Raw genomic sequence first — 23,625 nt, 5'->3', positions numbered from 1 at the left:
ATTTCTAGATGCCGGTAAAAATATCCCTTGGAAGAGCATGAAAGGATGTTTTTAAACGCTTGTCTCTTGTTGTGTGAAACAGAATTCCCCTGGTAAATATATGAAGTTTATCCACAGAAAAGGAACCAAATTGTAAATGAAACATTCGCAGATTGAATCAGAGTCATCTATATACAGAATATGTCTGTTTGCAATCAATCATCAAGTGGGATTACATTTGAAGATAAAGGTTATGGATTCATAAAAAAAAAAAGGTACGAGGTTGCTCTGTTTTTATCGCGAAGCTGATTTATTGGTGTCTAGAGAGGCATCTGTCTGTTATAAAGGAAAAATAAAGCTCAGTCGAATTAAATAAAAACAAAATATTATTTATTTAAGCAGATTTCTTTAATTCCGAGCCAGGTTTTTTTTCTGATAGACAGAAGACAAGATGCATATGAAATGTAAACATCAGAAAGTCGCTGTAATCAAAAGCACATTCGTTGTGGAGATGAAGATATCTTTGAAAATCCTCTCTTTTCAAATTGATCAGTGTGAATCAGCTTATTGAACTGCCTGGATCATACATACACCCAGTGATGTAACTATAAACCATTGGGGACCCCCAGCAAAACTTTGAGGGGCCCCCAATGTTCACACCCTTTCCCTTGCTTACCCCTTATGAGCCACACAGCTTGCACAGCCTGGGGGAAATCTTGCAAGGTACAAATAGTGTGGACATAATCTTCCCACCCATAACAAGTGTAGCCACAAAAACATCTGATCTGAAGGATGTACCCCTTTATCGGAGGAAGTGAAGTAGTAGTTGGAGATGGACCCCTTACAACTCTAGGCCAACCTATGGTCACAGAGGCTGCTCCCCTGTAGTTACGTCCCTGCTTACACCTCATTACTAAGGGCTGCAGGTTGGCTTGTGCTCAGCATTGCACTGCACTAAGACCTCATTTATATAAAAGTGAAGCATGAAACTGAGTGGGGATAGGTGGAGTAAACCATAACTTGGTTGGGCTCCCGATGATCAAAGGGTAATTAGACAGGGTGTTAGACAGGGTTAGTGTTCAGGTGGCCATACACTTATAGATTTGCAGCAGATTCGACCATCAGATACAATTCTGTCAGATGCCTATCAGGTCGAATCTGACAGGAATGTATCTGATGTGTGCCACACAGTAGGAATAGAATTTCAATAGATTTCAGAATGAAATCGATTAAAAATTTGATCGAAATGCAGTGTTCCACCATTCGATCCAATGCAACCGCCAGCAGCCGATCGACCCAGATTTTCAGTCTGGACCAATCGATCAAAATCGTCCGGAAATTAATCGATCTGCTGATCAATCATGCTTTCTGCTGCATTGAATTCTAGCTGATTCGATCAAAACGGTCGAATCGGCCTTCGATCGATGGCTAAAATCGACTAGAGTATGGCCTGCTTTGGGAGGTGGATTTATGGGGGTTCACTTAGGACTCAGCCAAACTATAAGCACTTTTATGAGCGCTTGTGATTGATTAGCACTTTCTGAGCGCTTTTTAACAATCGCTCCCATTCACTTTCATTAAAATTGCAGTAAAAATTGTGTAAAAATTGCTGCAATTTTTACAGGATTTTTACTGCAATTTTAATGAAAGTGAATGGGAGCGATTTTTAAAAAGCGCTCAGAAAGCACTAATCAATCACAAGCGCTCAGAAAAGCACTTATAGTATGGCTGAGCCCTGTGTGGGATCATTTAGGATGGCCATTCATGTTGGTAGAGTAAGTCAGCCCTTCCCATGGGTTTATATGAAAAGGGCGCCTGTAAAAAAGGGCGCCTGGTGGAGCCCATGTATACCAACTTCGGCTACAAAAAAGGCGCCTGGTGTAGCCCATATAAAAACTTCGGCTACAAAAAAAAAGACGCCTGGTGTAGCCCATATAAAAACTTCGGCTACAAAAAAATTCCGGGATGTGTCAATTACTATTCCCCCTCCAGGCCACCATGGATAGTGGAGGAATGAAATAAATCGGCTTCCAGCACTTGTAGCCCATATAAAAACTTCGACTAGAAAAAAAACTCCGGGATGTGTTAATTACTATTCCCCCTCCAGGCTGCCATGGATAGTGGGGTAATGAAATAATTCGGCATCCAGCACTTGTAGCCCATATAAAAACTTCGGCTAGAAAAAATACTCCGGGATGTGTTAATTACTATTCCCCCTCCAGGCCGCCATGGATAGTGGGGGAATGAAATAATTTGGCTTCCAGCGCTTGTAGCCCATATAAAAACGTAGGCTACAAAAAAGGCGCCTGGTGTAGCCCATATAAAAACTTCAGCTACAAAAAAAAAAGGGCAATAATATGGGCTACAAAGGTGCACCCTACTGTAGCCGAAAACCTTGTAGCCAAAAAAAATATGGGCTTCAAAGGGGCACCCTATTGTAGCCGAAAACCTTGTAGCCAGAAAAATATGGGCTACAAAGGGGAGCCCGCTTGTAGCCTATATCAAAACTCGGGCGCCCTTTTCTACACCTTGTAGCCCATATTTCCAGAAATAACATTGATGTCTATGGCGGCACCCTTTTCATACAGGCAGCTCAGGCGCCCTTTTCAACCGATACCCTTCCCACCCATTGGTAGTTGTTTTCTGTTAGCTACCTAAAATGTTGCATCTTTGGGCGGAGGGGTCCACAATGTTTAGTTACAGCAGATGTTCAGTGTTAGTGTAAGGGGTAGGAAGCATTTGAAGTTTTTTTCCTTTGTAAAAGGGGTGGGCGGGTTCTTGACAGTGTGTCATGGAAATTTGGCTGTCAAGTCCTTGGGAATGTTGTGATATTGGGACATATGCACAGTTTTAACATTACTTAAAGTGACAAGGTAGTACACATCGCACAGTTAGTACAGAGCCCACATTACCCAGGTAACACGAGCATTGCTAAGGTAACATGCATTACACTACTTGCATAGCGCACATTAGCCAATGCACACATTACCTGGCTAAAGCGGATTGTGCGAATTACACACTCTCTTGCCAACCTGCTCCCTGTGCATGGCAATTTTACCATCCTTCTGTGCATGGCCCAATTGTTGTACTTTATGGTCTGGTGATCTGTTTTATTCAGAGTTGTTGTCCCACATGGAATTTCATAGGGTACTACTACTCACTGAGCTGGTGCTTGAGGGTGGCTGGTTCCATAGACTTGTTTACTGTTGGATTATACAGGCATATTCAAAGACTTGCTTATATTGGTGGTTCTCATATTTAAATGTTAAAGTGATTGTCCGGCAAAAAAAAAAAATGAGTTTCACTTACCTGGGGCTTCTACCATCCCCATGCAGCCATCCTGTGCCCTCGTAGTCACTCACAGGGCCGGGCCAAGGCATAGGCTGGAGAGGCTCCAGCCTCAGGGCGCAGTGTAGGAGGGGGCGCAGAATTCATTCAGCTGTCATTTCTAATTGTGTTTGAAGCAGAAAGAAATAAGAAAAGGGGATACATGGCAGTGACTGCAAGCCAGATAATTAGATATTAAGGTGTTGGGGAGGTTGTGGGCCCTGTGGCGCCTCTTAGTCTAATAGCAATCAGTGTGTGACGGCTGGGGTGGGAGGGATGGAGGGGCGCACTTTGGTGTCTCAGCCTTGGGTGCTGGAGGACCTTGTCCCGGCTCTGGTCACTCACTGCTGCTCCGGTCCCCCTCCGCCAGCTAGTTTTATTTTTGCCGACCTCGGGGGTTGGCGGGCCGCATTGTGTAAATCTATACGCATTCCCGCTGGTGCTGGAACATTAACACATATGCTTTACGCGTTACTGGTTCAGTAATGCGTAAAAAGGTATGTGTTAATGTTTCTGCACCATCAGGAATGCGTAAAAATGTATGCAATGCGGCCCGCTAACCCTCGAGGTCGGCAAAAACAAAACTAGCTGGTGGCGGGGGACTGGAGCAGCAGTGAGTGACTACGGGGGCACAGGATGGCTGCATGGGGATGGTAGAAGCCCCAGGTTAGTGAAACTCTTTTTTTTTCTTTTTTTTTTGCTGGACGTTCCCTTTAACATTTTTTCTGCATTATTTACATTTGTAATTTTTTTGTTCTTTTTTTGTTTTATTGTATTAGAGTTATTTATAATAAAGCTGTGGCCTATTTACTTTCAACAGAATGTACCTTTTGTTGTTTCAGTTATCAATGACTGTCTAAACAAAATCTTAAAAAGAAAGTACAGATCTGATTTGTTGTTGTAAGCAACAGGCATATTGGTTTTATATCAGAAATTCTGGTAGGAGACTGGAAGCAGGTGATTTGGGCGCCCAGTGCTTAGCGTTGAGGGCCAAAGCTGGCCGCCAGCATAGCACTATTGCTATGCTACGCACCCCACGTAAGGGTAATTTTTGGGATCCCGCGATCACCAGACCCCAAATTACACCTCCCTCCAACTTGGAGGAGGTATAGGGCTTGATTCACTAACCGGCGCTAAGTGTTAGCGCCGGAGTAAAAAAGAGTTTTCCGGCGCTAAGCCGGTTAGTGTGCCTTATCTGAGGTTAGTGTGCCTTATCTGAGTTAGTGTGCCTTATCTGAGGTTAGTGTGCCTTATCTGAACTTAGTGCCCCTTAAAGAGACACTGAAGCGAAAAAAAAAATATGATATTATGATTTGTATGTGTAGTACAGCTAAGAAATAAAACATTAAGATCAGATACATCAGTCTAATTGTTTCCAGTACAGGAAGAGCTAAGAAACTCCAGTTGTTATCTCTATGCAAAAAAGCCATTAATCTCTACGACTAAGTTAGTCGTGGAGAGGGCTGTTATCTGACTTTTATTATCTCAACTGTAAGTGAACTGTTTTCTTTTTATCTGCTAGAGGTGAAGTCATTACTTCACAGACTGCTCTGAAAGACTCATTTTGAATGCTGAGTGTTGTGTAATCTGCACATATTAGAGAATGATGCAATGTTAGAAAACACACTATATACCTGAAAATAAAAGTATGAGAATATTTTCTTTGCTGCTAATCTTCTAGTAATTATTCATAGTACACAACCAATTCATTATATCATATTTTTTTTTCGCTTCAGTGTCTCTTTAACCTTCTTGGCGGTAACCCCGAACGTAGTTCGGGGTAAGCCGCCGGAGGGTGCCGCTCAGGCCCTGCTGGGCCGATTTGTTTAATTTTTTTTTTGCTGGACGCAGCTAGCACTTTGCTAGCTGCGCCAGCACCCTGATCGCCGCCGCCGCGCGCCCGATCGCCGCTATACGGTGCGGCGCGCGCCCCCCCCCCCAGACCCCGTGCGCTGCCTGGCCAATCAGTGCCAGGCAGCGCCGAGGGGTGGCCCGGGACTCCCAATGACGACCCGACGTCAGTGACGTCGGTGACGTCATTCCGCCCCGTCGCCATGGCGACGGGGGAAGCCCTCCAGGAAATCCCGTTCTTTGAACGGGATTTCCTGATCGGAGATCGCCGAAGGCGATCGAAGAGGGCGGGGGGATGCCGCTGAGCAGCGGCTATCATGTAGCGAGCCCTGGGCTCGCTACATGATATAGAAAAAAAAAAATTAAAAAAAAACTGCCGCGCTGCCTCCTGGCGTATTTTTTTATACCGCCAGGAGGGTTAAGTAGCTTTGTGCATACTAAGAGATGCACAAAGCTACATCGCGCACTGCACCGCGCACAGCATAATGCGCCGATCTTTGCTCACAGTGCAAAGCGATGCGACGGTGTAGTGCGCGATGTAGCTTTGTGCATCTTTTAGTGTGCACAAAGCTACTTAAGGGGCACTAAGTTCAGATAAGGCACACTAACCTCAGATAAGGTTAGCGCTGTAGTTTGTGCCCACTAAGTGATAAGGCACACTAACCGGCTTAGTGCCGGTTAGTGAATCAAGGCCATAGTATTTAACGCTGTGGATTATTTGAGCAGCAGCAGGGTAAGCCGTCATTTGGCTCACCCTGCGTCCAGCTCACCGGCAGCGGGACAATACGTATGCAGAAGACACGCTAATTTTCTGAGGTGATGCTAATTTTGTTGCAATTTGCAGTAACTGCATTTAACTGGCTCAATTCCTAACTACATACAGAGTGCTATAAAATGTGCATTACTAACTATAAAATGTGCATCAACTCAAAAAACAAGCATCTCATCGACCATCTGAGGTCCAATGTCTGTCTTGGCCTTTTGCAACAACTACCTTCTGTACAAGCAAGACTTTACAGCTGGCTTTTTCTGAAATAAAGGTGGTAACTAAATTCTGCAATTTCTGTAAAACACAAAATGATGTGCTCATAAAATAGGACCTGTAACTAAATTTCAATTCCTGCATCATCTTTTATATTAAGAGATAATTAAATCGACTGCTTTAATTATTATCCATTACTTAGCCGAGAGAAAACATGCTACATCCAATGAGGGAAGCTGGTTACAAACCTGAAATAAACAATTACACAGTCAGGGAGAGGAGGAGAGAAGCACCCTACCCCATAGAGCTCACAATCAAACTGGCAGCCCAAAGAGCTCACAGTCCAAGAGACAGGTAGGGATGTTCATTCAGATTCCGCAGAATTGAAATTTCCACATTTCCGATTGGAAATCAGCGTTTCCGAGCGGAAAACGGATTTCCATTGAAATAGCGCATTACCGCAACTCTGTAATTTTAACCCGATCACAGAACTCAGAAGCAATGGACCAATAAGAGAATGCAGAATTGTTCCACGAAAATCCGATTACCACAGTAATTTTACACCAATTACAAACCTCAGATCCTACAGAGTATTTCAGAGTCTTGTGATTGGCCTAAAATTTCTGTGGCATTCCAAGTACTGTGGTAAAATTCTACATTCTCTGATTGGTCCATAAGTGCATAAAGGTGAGAGAGGAAGTCACTGGGTCACTTCTGCTGCCCATAGAATATTTAATTCCTATATTTGTATTGCACTTTTCTCCTGTCGGACTCAAAGCGCTTGCAAGGCAGCCACTACAGTGCACTCAGTAGGCTGCAGCAGTTTTAGGGAGTCTTGCCCAGGGTCTCCTACTGAATAGGTGCTGGCTTACTGAACAGGAAGAGCTGTGATTTGAACCCTGGTTGACTAAATGAGAGGAAGAACACTAAGGGCTCTTTCACATCAGAGCTTGCGTTGGAGAACGCTCAAAGCATACGTTTTGTTGTATGCGTTTTATGCGTTTTGCACTGCAGTGCACTGCAGTGAGTGTGCGTTTTTAATCCGTTTTCAATGCGTTACAGGACATAGGAAAACGCAGGTAATTTTTTTTTCTTTTAGTTTTCAACTTTCTACATTGTTCCTCTGTTGCATTCTGGGACTGATTGCCTGCGTTAACGGATTAAAAACGCGCATAGTGTGCGTTTTACATTGACTAACATTGTAACGCATAAAGCTAGCGTTGGCCGAAAAACTGCGCCTGGGTGCAGTGTAACGCAACGCACAAAAAGGCTGCGTTATATGTGAAAGCTAAAATGAAAGTCTATGGACTTTCATTTCACCTTGGGTAACGCAAACTTTATCCTTTGCGTTGAAACGCAGAAAATCTGCCCTAATGTGAAAGAGCCCTTAACCAGTACACTATCCAGCCACAGCCAATTTACCAATATTTACCAATCATTGCTTCCACACATAATAAAAAATCCTCTTGGTCAGACATTTGCCACTTTCCTTACGTGTGCAAGCAATGGTCACCGAATCATAGATTGTGGAAGCCCAGCCTTTTATAATATGTGCTAGAAATTATTGGGTGTTTCCGCCTTTCATTGCTGGTTAATTTGGAATGGAATAGCAGCTCTGCTATCTCTATAGCTGTAAAAGTGCCATTAACATTAAATATTACTTGTGCTGGCTAGTAGACTGCAGTTGTAGAGGATAGATTTAATTATTTTTAATATCAAAGATAAAGTAGAAATCTGGACCTAATTCTAGTCTTTGCTTTACTGTGTATATATATCCTATACAACAAAATGCAAGTGTCCCTGCGTCATCAACTGAATGGTTGTGCGTCCCTGGCTTTTTTGTTCTGAGCATGTGCGCAGTTAGGACACAGGGCCGGATCATCTGACAGTTTGCTGTGTGTGGTTCACAGAGGTTCTTATTGCATTGTGGGAAATAACAGCTTTTTCCAACTGCCAAGCAAGCAGCTCCCTGTGTGCATATACTTCAGACAGTGGTGGGGAAGAAGCAAGCGGGATGCGTATGTGCGCGCACTGCGAGGGGTAGCGGCTGTGACCTAGCGCCCATTTTCTAACGTGCGGGCCTTTTTACTGGTATATATTTATATATATATAAATAACTAAATTTGGATAACACAACTATCACTATAGTGCTCGGGCAAAGACAGCTGGCGGAAGAAGTGAGGGATATAAGTACAAACTTTGAATCTTTCTACTGTTAAAAAAAATCATACCTTATCTATTTGAATATGACACATTATGCAACATTTGATGCTGGGAATTAATGAATAGTTCTTTTTACATGTATTCCAAGGTTTTGCATCATATACTAAACATGTTTGTTTCTTGAGAAGGACCAGAGGATGTGACACAGGAGCATATGTCACCTGTCTTAATTAAAGGGCAATTAAACTAAGTTTTCAGCATTTTCAGTCATGTAATCTATTGACATTTTTTTTTAATTAAGTACAATGTTAGAGATAGCTATATTCTCTATGGCATGCTGCTAGGAAGCTACAGAGGTACTAAGTGCAACCAGGTACTTGTTGTCACAGGTGGGTATGTTAGAGTTTGTGCTTCACTAAGGGGGAGAAGACAGAGACAGGAAGAGGAGTTATTGGCTCCAAATGACAATCACAGTGTGGAGATTTTCATTGGAAGACCACACTAAAGACAGGATACTCAGCTACAATACAGAAAAAATATATACTAGTAAGTAAAGAGGGTAAAGGTGTCCATCGATGATACATTCTTGAAGAACAAAAAGTTGGTAGAGACCTCTCACACTATTCCGGGAGCCAGGACCAGGATGGCCAATCCGACTGTAAACTTCAACAAGGAGATGCCCGCACAATGTCCGTAAAAACGCAAGTTTCTTTATTATGAACGTATCCAAGATCACCGTATCATACAACTGATCATACAACAAGTTGTATGATGTGGTGATATTGGTTACGTCCATAATAAAGAAACTTGCGTTTTTACGGACATTGTGCGGGCATCTCCTTGTTGAATGATACATTCTAGATTCTACAATCCGACCATATCTACGCAATATGAGGGACCACCTAAAGTATCATTTCAGAGTATAATCTCTCAGATTACCCTTCTAATACATAGATTTGGTGTGATTGTACCAACAAGATTGTATCATCGATGGGCACCTTTATACCACCTGATTATACAGGTGAGTGGCATTAAGCCAGAACAATTGATTTTTTTTCTCTCGCCATAATTCCACTGTAATTTGCAAATTGACTGCAGCTCTTGTGCCATCTAGAGGATGAATTCACTTGTTTCAGTTGGACAGGTTCCATTTTTAATTTTTCCCTCTGCTCGAAAAATTAACTCCCAAGTAAAAATATTTAAAGATTGTGAGTTGCATACATCAGCGGCTGTAAGCCATCAGCAGACAGGAACAATAGAAGCCGTGTACACACGATGGCAGTTCTTGGCAGAGGAGGCTGGTGGGGTTGCCTTCACTGGGTATTTAGCATGTGTACAGCAGCCATAGGGGATCAGCTCAGCCAAGTGCCCTCTCCCCGCCCATGAAGTCATGTGCCACTTCATTGCACCCCCCCCCCCTCAAAACATCTGTACAGAACTTGGCCCAAACTATCACCCAGCAGGCCAGGTGCCAAACCCTGATGGGCAACATTTGTTGTGTGTGAGCATCCAGGTTTAGGGTGTGTAGAGAAGTAACTGTTGTCCTTAACAATCATGCTTCGATCATTAGGGTGACAACTCAGAAAGTGAGTGTTATATAGACCTGCCATTTGGCTATAGACATGTGGCGTGTACTGCAATGGAGAAGGGAGGAGCTTCCAGGGCAGGGTAAGCACAACACTTGCAGCTGTATAACATGTCCGTGATTTTCCTTCAACAATACCGTGCATTTCATGCATGTTTTAATGTGTGCTTTATGAACCATAGTCCACTGGCACTTGACTGCAGTCTCTGGTAATTACATGTGATTTGTGGTTTTAAGCAGCAGAAACTCTTAAACGTACTCAAATTGCAGTAGAGTTCTAAACAAATGCGTGTGTCACTATTGGAAAGCATTACAAGTGATTCCACATTGTGAAAATAGGCAAATTTCCAAAATATTTCCAATATATCCAACATCTTACCTTGGGCATGCTATTAGGGAGTGCTATTAGGGCTAAACATGCATTGCTGTGGTAACACACAGTGCACTGTGCTAATTGGGTAGCACGCATCGCCCCCTGCCGTTACTACCAATACCACTGCCCTGCACCTCCTGCACACAATTTCACTCAAGTTGCTTTGTGCATCCGGCCCCTTGTCGGTACATTTCAAGATACAGCTCTCCTGAACACTGAGGTAATAAATAAGCAAGGTGTGATAATTCACGATAATTCATTGTAGATGAGCTTTACACAACTGGGAGCCGTACACGAAAGATGCCGGAAAGCCACCAGGGGTTACAGGAAGGTTAGGAGATGGCGCTGGAGGCTTGGGGAGTATTTTATGCTGCGCATGTGGTTTGCCAGGGTAGTGCACGTTACACTACTTGCATGGCAGGTGTTACACTACCAACACACACATTGCTTAGATAACGAGAGTTGCACTAATTAAACAACGCATGTTACCAGATTTACGTAGTATGCGTTGTGCAATTAGTGCAACTCTCGTTACCACAGAAAGCAGGTTGTGCTAACTGCACAGTACGAGTAAGATTGACATGCACTGCATTTGCAATTGTTTCCTAAATATGCCCTTTAGTTTTTTATGGAGTTTTTGACTGTAAACATGCTAATTCTGTAGGTAAGAAGTGTTTAACCCGGGGAAAAGAGGTAGACTCACAAAACATGAATCATCTCTACTTATCTGTTTTAACTTACGGTTTAGCTCTATCTGTCTTAACGCATGATTTATCTCCCCTTGGTTTGAATCACTAACTTGCATCTGCATCTGGTGGCACAATAAGCATAACCCACATGACCAAGTAGGGACGGTCAATGAGATGCAAATAATTTCGAGTTGATGCAGGATTATGCTAATCTTGTATGCAAATTTATCCAGCTGGGAAATGGACAAATCAAATTTTACTTTATTGGTTCATGTTCAAGCTACATAAATTTGCATACAAAATTTGCATAACGAGGCATCAACTTAAAATGATTTGCATTTCATTGACCATCCAGAGACCTAAGTTATAGGAGTGTTACTAGGGTAATGTGTGTTACGCTACTTGTGTACCTAAGGGATATTATAATTGCGGAACGCTTGCTACACTAATGGGAGAATTGCAGTGCGGTGTCTATGCACGGTAATCTCACCATTAGTTAGTAAATGAGGCCCCTTATCCGTCTTAACTAGTGACTGATTTATGTCCCCTTATCAGTTTATCGTATGAATCATCTCTTCCCATCTGTTTATTTCAAGATTTACAGTATCTCTCCTTAGTGTTGAGTTGGAAAATAAGTAAAGTAAGATAATTAGTAAGAAAGGTTTTGTGACCAAACTTCATCATAAAACGTTTCCTTTTTTAGTTTTCTTTTCCATCAAAACCTCTGCTTAGCAACTTACTAGATTCCTCAAACTCTTTGTTTTGGCCGACTGCCTGTTCCTGCGTCTGTGTCAGGCTCTTCTCCAGGATCTGGATGTCCTCCGCAGGGCAGTTGCATTGTGGGTAGGCAGGATCACAGTGGCACCAACATTCGCCTCCTTGGCACTCCATCCTTCCTTGGGAGTTGCATGAAATGTAGGACAGAGCAGCCCTCACGAATCTCACCCTCAAGTACTGGGGAAGCAGCACCTGCAGGCCTGGGAATGATAAGACAGACATAGTCCCAATTAGAAGCATAAGGAAATGAATTCCCTCTGAATCCTTGTATGAATACATCTCAACGCTAGCGCATTCATCTCTATAGTGCTGAAGGGGCATTCATCTCCATATAAACCCTGCTGGTCTCATGCTAGGAATTCTAGGAATAGACTATGAGCACGTTCCCCTTCCAAAGCTAATTAGCAGGCACTGTAACTATTATTTATGGGCATCACCTATTAAAACCAGGTGCACACTTTGTACCTATCTCAGTCTGCCTGCCAGAGCTACCGAAGAAAACTCCGTAGCTCACCTCCTATTGGCTGAGAGACCCAGAAGCTCTAGTTAATTACAGCAGCGTGAACATCAATGTCTGATCTAACAAAGGATCCCTGGGAATATAACCTTGCTTCTATTTTAAGTATAAATAATAAATGCAAAGGGGAAAAAAAAGTACAAGTATTTTATTGGTAAACATCTTTGCATACAATAAATTGGATGTGATTGTGCATTCATATCAGGTCCGCACTTGCCTGCAAGCGCCTCGCTGACAGAGAAGCTAAATTGTACTGTGCCTATTTCCGAGTGCCCAGTGCTGGAGCGAGCTAGCATAAAATAAACCCAGTGACTTAGAGAAGAAAAAACCAGGAGAGGAAATAAAAGAAGAGGAAAGTTTTTAGGCCGTTGTGTTTTGACTGATTTAAGACAGATGAGTTGAATTGTACCTAGCGTTGCAAGCATGGGTAGCTATGCAAGAAGTCCGAGTTCACTAACGGTTTCATTAATTTTTCAGGAAGTCTTGTATCCCGACAACACAGTTTGTTCTCTTTTATTTCACAAGAGAGGTCTGTGTTTGGGATCTTAAACAGTCTTTTCTTGTTTACAAGTCGCCAGAAAGCCTCTAGCAGCTTATCTCCAGACAGAAGGATAATGCGGAGGGGTGGAGGCGTCCTCTGATAAAAGCACAAACGGCAACTTTCTAGACTTCAGTGATGGTTTTAGGTAGGAAAGGGAACCTGTTACGGTACAAGTAGGGGAGCTTTTTTTTGCCTTTTTGTTTTAGCTCAATTACCGTAAACTTAAAGAGTACCTCCAGTTTAAATGACAGAGCTCTGCCTTAATGATCCAGGATTGGGGGTCTCTCAGGGTTAACTACTTATCTGATCAGCTGTAATTCGCTTGCAAGTGACAGTCCGGTGTTACTCCTCAGCAATGCAGTCGCCACCATGTTTCCAAAGTCTGACAAAGCTCTTCAGAAACCTCTCCCTGCATTGCCACAGCTTATCAGGAAAGTAATTAACACTAAGAACACCCAATCCTGAAGCATGACAGGCTCTGTCTTTTAGACTGAAGGTACTCTATTAGACAAGGCACATTTTGAAAGCTATGCTTGCCTGAAGCTCTGCACCTATTCATATGCATACACAGAGATCAACCATTCCAGAACATCCCCTTTATTATCTCACTAGTAGACATAAGCCCACCACCGCTGCATGTCACTGCGCATGCACCCGCCACCGCTCATGCACAAGCACCGCATGCGGGCACCAGTCCAGCTCCTTGGCCCCGTCCTCCTGTTCCAATGGCTGTCCATGCGGCACATGGGCAGTAGCGCAAACCCACGGATGCAGGGACACAGGGACATGAGTGTACGCAGGGACAGTTAGGTTTTATTGTATAGGATAGCTGCGGTGGCATAGCTAAGGAAATGGAGGCTTATTTGATAAGCAGTGAAACTGTGCCCTGGGTAGGAAGGGATGGAGCAAGCTTTTACATTTAGGGGTGTGGCCTACCTAAAGTAGGCAAATAAGAACCAGATGGTGCAAATGGCAGCCATACAGTAACATATAAATACGTCAGCAGTTACTTATCCACCCAAACAACATAACAGGACAGAATGTTACCACTGAAAGACAGTAACAGATAGACCCTTATGACAACCATATGCAATGGCTTTCTGTCCCTAGATCCTATCCAATCTCCCAGAGATGATAGATGCCCCATGGTAGTATGTCAGGTACAGAGACCATGCGTGCCACACCCTAGACACACCTATGCATAGCAGGAGTACACAGCAACAGATGCAAAGATAACCCTTTGTGCCCTGCACACTGACCTGTAAAACACTCTTACACAGCAGAGCACATACCGAGAATTGGTAAGGCACAGACTAAATTATCTAAGTCTCAAATGAGCAGACAGATTTATAGCTTACAAGTCTAGTGGCCCCTTTAGCTATTTTTGAAGTTTAAATGTAACGATCGGTGTAACACAGAGAGGGTCTGATTATTGGTGATCTGCAGTATCACCGATAATCAGATATATTACTAACCTCTGGATACCTGAGTGATATGAGTGTTTGGTGCAACAGTAATACTTTGAGGACAGTACCTGGAGAACAGGTACAAGGGCAGTAAGGAATACTGCACCAGAGAACAAGTACCTTCCAGTAGCCTGGGAATCTCCCAGAGGGAGGAGTCAGGCTGGGAGTAGGAAGGACCAGAACGTGAGTGACACCAATAGGAAGATGTCACTGACACATCTGTGAACTATCTCTTAACTGGAGAGATAGTTCTCAAGGTCGGGCAAGCCAGGTCGGCAACACACGGACAGATGAAGTACAAGGACAGGAGACTGATTCGGTAATCCTAAAGCACGCAGGGTTCAGCAACAGAATATCAGATATAGCGAAGTACCGAATCAGTGATCAGAAGAGTGGTCAGGAAAGCAGAAAGTCATAACAGATAATAAACAATGCCTAATCTCGGGTGTGAGCTCCTTGATCATCAACACCCTGGAACTAGTCTGACATATAACAGAATGGTAACACAAGTCCCTAGTCTTTGGTGTGAGGTCCTTGATCTTCAACACCCTGGAACTAGTCTGACATATAACAGAATGGTAACACCAGTCCCTAATCTTGGGTGTGAGCTCCGTGATCATCAACACCCTGGAACTAGTCTGAAGTATAACAGAATGGTAACACAGATTCTGACAAAAGGTCTGAGTGCTTCCACGTAGTGATCACAACGGCAGACAACCAGAGAATGACCAGCACCCAGTATATATAGTACAGCGCTCTCCAGCGCCTCCTCTAAGTGCTGGACCAATGGGAACTGGTTGCCTCGTCACAGCTGACTCCCTTCTGGCTGTCATAAAAGTTCTGCTTCTCAGCGCGCGCGCCTCCTTCTGAACCTGTGTGGACTATCAGTCCCAGCCACACCAGACATGTGTTGTGTACCACCCGCCAAGCTGGACACGGAACCAGCCGCACCGCCATCAGGGCATGCGGCGGTTTCTCCGCGTTCTGCCATACTAGCCGATGTAGGCCTACGCGTGCAAGCCGCTGCGTTAGACGCGGAATCAGCCGCCTTGTTCTGAGCACACGCGGCGGCTTTTCCGCGTTTTCTCACAGTACCCCCCCTCTGAGGAGTGGACTCCTGACAGCTCCTACCCGGTTTCTCAGGATGTACGGCGTGGAACTCCCTCTTTAATTCATCCGCATGCATGCGGCAATCAGGTACCCATGTTCTTTCCTCAATGCCATAACCCTTCCAGTGAACCAAATACTGTACTGAGTTCTGTACAATATGTGAGTCTAAAATCTTTTCCACTTCATACTCAGGTTGGTCATCCACCATAACAGGGGGAGGAGGAGTGGAATCTACATGCACTGCTGGCTTAAGCAGGGATACATGGAACGATCTCACACCACGCATGCTGGCAGGAAGATCAATGGCATAAGTAACATTGTTGATTTTCCTGGTTACTGGGAAAGGACCCACAAATCTGGGTCCTAGCTTGGGTGAAGGCTGTTTTAGAGCCAAATGACGAGTGGACACCCAGACCAAGTCTCCTGGCCGGAACTTCCACTCTATGGAACGTTTCTTGTCAGCTTGTCCTTTCTGACTCTGAAAAGCCTTCTCTAGATTCTTTTTCAAATTCCCCAAATGTTTTTAAATGACTTTTGCCAAGCCTCCAAAGCTGGAAACGGAGTAGAAGCTACTGGCAAAGGGGAGAACCTAGGCAACCTTCCTGTTACCACCTGGAATGGAGAGAATCCAGAAGAAGAGCTTTTCAAATTATTGTGTGCAAATTCTGCAAACGGCAAGAACTTGACCCAATCAGTCTGTGCATCCGCAACATAACACCTTAGAAACTGTTCCAGAGATTGATTAATTCTCTCGGTCTGACCATTGGTCTGTGGGTGGTAGCCCGACGAAAATGAAAGTTCCATGCCCAACTGATGACATAATGCCCTCCAAAATTTAGAAACAAATTGGACTCCCCGATCTGACACTATATTTTCTGGAATGCCATGCAGCCGGAAGATATGCAGGATGAAGAGATCGGCCAACTCCTGGGCCGAGGGGAGTCCTTTCAGGGGCACGAAATGGGCCATTTTACTGAATCTGTCGACTACCACCCAAATGACCGACATGCCCTCAGACTTCGGGAGTTCACCCACAAAATCCATGGACAAATGGGTCCATGGTTCACTTGGGGTGGGTAAAGGCTGCAATGTTCCCACAGGTGCCTGACGGGAGGGTTTACTTCTTGCACATTCTCTCACATACTCCTTGCAGTCAGTTGCCAATGAAGGCCACCATGCACACCTAGCAACAAGGTCCTGTGTTCTGGTGGCACCAGGATGTCCAGCATTTTTGTGGGAGTGGAACATCTGCAATATCTGGAAGCGAAATGGCAACGGTACAAACATGACCCCTTCAGGCTTTCCTTCAGGGACATCCTGCTGGAAGGGACTTAAAGTTTCAGTCCAGTTCCTCCAGGTTTCTGTGGCTGCCAATACCACTTTCTGTGGGATAATGGTCTCTGGGTCTGAGGGCTGTGCTGTCTCTGGTTCGAAACATCTGGATAAAGCGTCTGCTTTAATGTTTTTACTACCCGGGGTGTACGTAATTATAAATCTGAATCTCGAGAAAAACAGTGACCACCGAGCCTGTCGGGGACTCAATCTCTTAGTCCCCTCGATGTATTCCAAATTTTTGTGATCAGTGTAAACTGTAATCGTATGTTCTGCTCCTTCTAGCCAATTACGCCATTCTTCAAAGGCCAATTTAATGGCTAGGAGCTCCCTGTTGCCTATATCGTAGTTTTTCTCTGCGGGTGAAAATCTACGGGAGAAATAGGCACACGGGTGTAACCTTCCCTGCAACCCAGAACGCTGAGACAGCACAGCCCCTACCCCAACCTCTGAGGCATCTACCTCCACAATAAAGGGATAGGAGATGTCGACGTGTCACAAAATGGGTGCAGTACAAAACAATTCCTTCAGGGTGGAGAAAGCAGCAAGAGCTTTGGGGGACCAGTGGTTAGTATCTGCCCCTTTCTTTGTGAGGCTGGTGAGGGGTGCGATGACAGTGGAGTACCCCTTTATGAACCTTCTATAGTAGTTAGCGAACCCTAAGAATCTCTGGAGAGCCTTCAGTCCCACTGGCTGAGGCCACTCCAGAACAGCAGAGACTTTGGCAGGGTCCATAGAAAGGCCCGAGGTTGAAATTATGTACCCCAGAAAGGCGACAGATGTTACCTCAAAAATGCATTTCTCCAATTTGGCATATAACATGTTTTGTCTCAGCTTACGCAACACAAACCTGACATGATCCCTATGCTCTGAGAGGCTGGCTGAGAAGATTAGTATATCATCTAAGTATACCAGGACAAATTTTCCTCAAACCTCTCTGAACACCTCATTGATGAGCTCCTGAAAGACGGCCGGGGCGTTACATAACTCGAAAGGCATCACCAGGTACTCGTAATGCCCATCGGGTGTGTTAAAGGCCGTCTTCCACTCATCGCCCTCTCTGATCCGTACAAGGTTGTGTGCACCCCGCAAATCCAACTTTGAGAAAATCTTAGCATTGGTGACCTGCGTAAACAAATCGTCTATCAAAGGCAATGGATAGCGATTTTTTACTGTGATTTTATTCAGGCCCCGATAATCAATGCACGGCCGAAGGCCTACGTCTTTTTTCTTTACAAAAAAGAAACCTGCTCCAGCAGGCGACCGGGAAGGGCGAATGAACCCTTTAGCTAAGTTTTCATGGATATATTCCTGCATGGCCAATTTTTCGGGCCCAGATAAATTGTAGAGATGACCTCTAGGGGGTATACAACCAGACCGGAGATCAATAGGACAATCGAAAGGGCGGTGTGGAGGAAGTTTATCGGCTGACTTAGGACAAAACACGCCTGCAAACTCAGAATACTGATCTGACAATCCCTCCACGTGAATCTTGGTCTCACCCAAGGTTACCTTCGCTAAACAATGATGAAAACAATGGGAAGACCAGCTCGTTAGCTGACCAGTGGCCCAATTAATATGAGGTGAGTGAAGTTGTGACCAAGGCATGCCAAGAATGATCGTGGAGGTTGTCATTCGTAACACAAAGAAAAGCAAATTTTCTCTATGCAACACCCCGATTGTGACTCCCACTTCTGGAGTCTGTGACAGAGGACTGTTACCCTGCAGAGGGGAATCTTCTACTGCAGTAACCTGAATCGGTGGTTTTACCGGGGTGACCGGAATACCCAACTTTTTAGCAAATTCGTAATCCATAAAATTAGCCGCTGAGCCTAAGTTAATGAAGGCTTCAGTGACTTCAGACCTATCTTCCCACGAAATAGTACAGGGAAGAAGCAAACGTTTATCATCTAGGGGTAAAAACTGCACGCCCAGGGCATTACCCCCAACTACACCTAGGCAGTAGCGTTTCCCGACTTCTTAGGGCAATTCTGCACTCTATGACCCCCCTCTGCACAATAAAGACAGAGCTGCTCTGATTTTCTGCGTTTCCGCTCCACTTGAGTCAACTTTGACCGACCAATCTGTATTGGCTCTGGTGGAGTTGAAGCGGGTGGAGGTGGAGTCACTGATGGTGCAGCGTGGGACACCATTCTCACGTGGTTTTTACCCCGGGTCTGTCTCTGATAGCGCAGCCGGAGATCTATTCTGATGGCCGATGAAATGGCCTCATCAATGGACTTAGGTTCAGGCTGACTTAACATAAGATCGGAGACCTCGTCTGACAACACTGATAAAAAAACTATCTAAAAGGGCAAATGTGACCCACCTGGCCGATACTGACCATCTCCTAAATTCAGCAGCATAATCTTCAACCGGACTTTTGCCTTGACGTAACAGTTTGAGCTTCCGCTCAGAAGTCGAGGCAATGTCTGGATCATCGTAAATGATAGCCATAGCTTTAAAAAATTCCTCTACAGAGGTTAGGGCCTGGTGACCGATGGGAAGGCTATACGCCCAGGTCTGAGAATCGCCTGATAACAAAGTTTTAATAAAGGTAACCCTTTGGGCCATAGTTCCTGAAGAATTAGGTCTTAACTCAAAGTATGATAACACTCTACTTCTAAAATTTCGGAAGTCAGATCTGTGACCAGAACATTTTTCAGGTACAGGCATGCGTATGTCTGTGCTAGGAGGAGATCGCACTTCATTCACAGCCGTCTGTAGGGGTTTCTATAGATCCAGACAAAGCGTTAATAACCGTCTGGTGGCAGCCCAGCACTTGATTGATGTTTTCCACCGAAGGTGAGTGCGTCCATTTGTATTTGGTCTGCCGTTCTGTAACGATCGGTGTAACACAGAGAGGGTCTGATTATTGGTGATCTGCAGTATCACCAAAAATACAGATATATACACCTGATTATTGATGATCTGCAGTATCACCCATAATCAGATATATTACTAACCTCTGGACACCTGAGTGATATGAGTGTTTGGTGCAACAGTAATACTTTGAGGACAGTACCTGGAGAACAGGTACAAGGGCAGTAAGGAATACTGCACCAGAGAACAAGTACCTTCCAGGAGCCTGGGAATCTCCCAGAGGGAGGAGTCAGGCTGGGAGTAGGAAGGACCAGAATGTGAGTGACACCAATAGGAAGATGTCACTGACAGATCTGTGAACTATCTCTTAACTGGAGAGATAGTTCTCAAGGTCAGGCAAGCCAGGTCGGCAACACACGGACAGATGAAGTACAAGGACAGGAGACTAATTTGGTAATCCTAAAGCACACAGGGTTCAGCAACAGAATATCAGGTATAGCGAAGTACCGAATCAGTGATCAGAAGAGTGGTCAGGAAAGCAGAAGGTCATAACAGATAATAAACAATGCCTAGTCTCGAGCTCCTTGATCATCAACACCCTGGAACTAGTCTGGCATATAACAGAATGGTAACACAAGTCCCTAGTCTTGGGTGTGAGGTCCTTGATCTTCAACACCCTGGAACCAGTCTGAAGTATAACAGAATGGTAACTCAATTCCCTAGTCTTGGGTGTGAGGTCCTTGATCATCAACACCCTGGAACTAGTCTGACATATAACAGAATGGTAACACAAGTCCCTAATCTTGGGTGTGAGCTCCGTGATCATCAACACCTTGGAACTAGTCTGAAGTATAACAGAATGGTAACACAGATTCTGACGAAAGGTCTAAATGCTTCCACGTAGTGATCGCAATGGCAGACAACCAGAGAATGACCAGCACCCAGTATATATAGCACAGCGCTCTCCAGTGCCTCCTCTAAGTGCTGGACCAATGGGAACTGGTTGCCTCGTCAGCTGACCAGCTTGGTCAGCTGACTCCCTTCTGGCTGTCATAAAAGTTCTGCCTCTCAGCGCGCGCGCATCCTTCTGAACCTGTGTGGACTATCAGTCCCAGCCACACCAGACATGTGTTGTGTACTACCCGCCGCGCTGGACGCGGAACCAGCCGCACCGCCATCAGGGCATGCGGCGGTTTCTCCGCGTTCCACTATACTAGCCGATGTAGGCCTACGCGTGCAAGCCGCCGCGTTAGACGCGGAATAAGCCGCCTTGTTCTGAGCACACGCGGCGGCTTTTCCGCATTTTCTCACATTAAATAATTGAGTTCACGCAAGCAAGGGGAGCTGTGCTGTGGTAATCCTATGGAGGGCCCAGAATTTAAATGGAAGAGGAGGTGCTGAGGGAAATGGCCAATTCACATACAAACAACAATAAACACTCTGCACTCACTCACATCAAGCAGGAACTCTAGTAATGATAAAAACAACTTGCATGAAATTCGCACTCAGTTGCACTATTTTGCATGAAATTGCATTCAGTTGCATTAATGGAGGATGGTCGCTTCCTAAATGGTTTGCATGCAAAGGATTTTGTACTAGACCCTTATACTGCAATGAGGTCATCCTATCAAAAGGGACCCTACTCTTCGCTGACTGGTGTGGGTAGAGTAGAGTGTGAGTAGAGTAGGGTGTAAATGTTACAAACGTTTCCATTTGGCTGCATGAAATTACAGCCGGAAGGCGCTCATGGCCAGCATGCAATTCAATCTCTAGTGTGTTACTGTAGCAACAGTCACGGTACGCGAGTACCATGGGTCTCGCTAATCACGTAACTCGCAATACACTGCTGGTGGTAGTACCGGTAATGCAGTTGGGCGCTGTCTCCAAATAACAATATTACCGCTGGTTAGTGCATCAGTTCCCTTGTCTTTTAATTAGGTAGTTATTTCCGCATATCGTTTTTTAAGCTATAGGTGAAACAGACATAAATACATTCAGTTTGCAGTTTTCTTTAAAAGATTTTGTTCTCTTGAAATTGAAAAACTGAAATCTTCTATAACAAATTGGGCAGGCTGGCTTGACTTCAAATATTCATTGGAAATTCAAATATCGGTAGTAAAATGATTTACCCTAAAGAAAGACCTGGTTGGATCACCATTTTTTCAGTTCTAGAGTAATTCGTCTTTGCTACCTTCCACCTATTTACCCACCCTAACACTCCATTTCTCTTTCTTTCAGTGATTAACTTGTGTTAAAGGACAACTGAAGTGAGAAGTATATTTAAACAATACTAGTTGCCTGGCAGCCCTGCTGATCTATTTGGCTGTAGCAGTGTCTACATCACACACCTAAAACAAGCATGCAGCTTGTCAGATCTGACAATAATGTCAGAAACACCTGATCCGCTGCATGCTTGTTCAGGGTCTGTGGATGAAAGTATTAGAGGCGCAGGAAAAGCAGGCTAGCCAGTCAACTGGTATTGTTTAAAAGGAAATACATATGTCAGACTCCATATCCCTCTTGCATCAGTTGTCCTTTAAAGAGAACCCGAGGCGGGGTTCTGAGAATAAAATCCCCATACAGAGGCTGGGTCTGTCTATAGAGCCCAGCGTTTGTTGCTATTTAGATCGCCCCTAAGCCCCCCTGTGCTCTGCAATCCCCCCCGTAAATAACAGCCGCGCTGCTGACACACAGCTTGTCAGAGCGGGCTGTGTTTTTTTTTTGTAACGTCAGTCTCCGCTCTACCCCGCCTCCTGCATCGCTCCGGTTCCTGCCCGTGTCCCTTCCCTCCCCGCTGATTGGAGGGAAGGGACGTGGGCGGGGACCGGAGCTCTGCAGGAGGCGGGGAGAGCGGAGACTGACGTTACAAAGGTAAACACAGCCCGCGCAGCGCGGCTGTGATTTATGGGGTCTACCTGAGCGCAGGGGGGATTTAGGGGCGATCTAAATAGCAACAGAGGCTGGGCTCTATAGGCAGACCCAGCCTCTGTATGGGGATTTCGCTGTGAGAACCCCGCCTCTGGTTCTCTTTAATGAAGCTGTATCCACATATCATACCAAGACTCTTGCTCCTCTGTAACCCTTTTTTGTTGGATCACAGAAGCAATTCTATGTCGCTTTAGGGACATGTTCATTTACATTTGCAGGAAGCATACTGTCTTTTTCATATGTTCATAATGTCACTATATACTTTGTCAGTTGCCTTTTCCTTGTGACTACCTGTCTTTTTCTCTTTCTCCTTTAAAGTTAAAATAAAATAAAAATATTGTGAAGTTGAAAGAACACATGGAGTGAGATGAATATGGAAGATGTCGTTAGTGAATTTCATTTAGAAATAAAATGCTTCTTGTCTGTCTGTTGTCCTTATCCTTTACCCTTCAGATAGAACTGACAGCAGACTCTAGTAGCTCTGTGGAATGTCTCACATTTAGCTAAGCAGCCACTGGAAACAATGAGGGTGGACGGCTTTGAACCATTGCCTCAAAAAGCTGATTGAATGGCCATTTTCAGAAATAATAGCAATAAAAAAATACTTATGTGGAAGCTTTAATAAAGGGTTATTTAAAGGAACACTATCATGAAAATCATAAAATACATGTAAACACATACAAATAAGAAGTGCATTTCTTCCAGAGCTAGAAATTACTTTTCTCTTATGTTCCAGTCACTTACAGTAAGTAGTAGAATTCAGATATATCTGACAGGTTTTGGACTAGCCCATCTCCTCATGGGGGTGGGGGCCCATCTCTTCATGGGGGTGGGGTTCTCATGGTTTTCTTTATTTTTAAAAGCAGTTAGTGATTGGCAGTTGCTCTGTCCAACTGTTAAAATCGTGTGCAGCGTGCAAGGAGGCCAGCCTCTTTGTGTAAGGGCCCGTTTCCACTTCTTAGTGATGCGAAGACTAGTCCACAACCTGTCAGTTATGTGAGATTTCTGCTACCTACTGTAAGTGACAGCAACACAGGAGAAAAGTAATGAATGGCTTCTTTTACTCTGGAAGGAACGCACTTCTTAATTATATGGGTTTACATGTATTTTAAGTTTTACAATTTTTCAGGATAGTGGTCCTTTAAATAAAAAATCCTGGATGTGATCACAGCAAATCAGACC

General features: G+C 44.4%; 1 protein-coding gene across 2 annotated transcripts in view; it reads right to left on the bottom strand.

Annotated features, from left to right (window-relative positions):
• Positions 1 to 23,625, bottom strand: part of BRINP2 (BMP/retinoic acid inducible neural specific 2) — a 500,040-nt gene that overhangs the window by 47,272 nt on the left and 429,143 nt on the right. For both annotated transcript variants that reach the window (XM_068239642.1, XM_068239643.1), the window contains one exon: positions 11,690 to 11,926. In XM_068239642.1, the coding sequence (XP_068095743.1) occupies positions 11,690 to 11,926 (237 nt within the window). The remainder of the gene's footprint in view (positions 1 to 11,689; positions 11,927 to 23,625) is intronic.

Source organism: Hyperolius riggenbachi, chromosome 6 (genome assembly GCF_040937935.1).
Source record: "Hyperolius riggenbachi isolate aHypRig1 chromosome 6, aHypRig1.pri, whole genome shotgun sequence".
Classification (NCBI taxonomy): Eukaryota; Metazoa; Chordata; class Amphibia; order Anura; family Hyperoliidae; genus Hyperolius; species Hyperolius riggenbachi.
The sequence above is the reverse complement of the archived record's forward strand: the minus strand, read 5'-3'. Positions and strand labels throughout refer to the sequence as shown.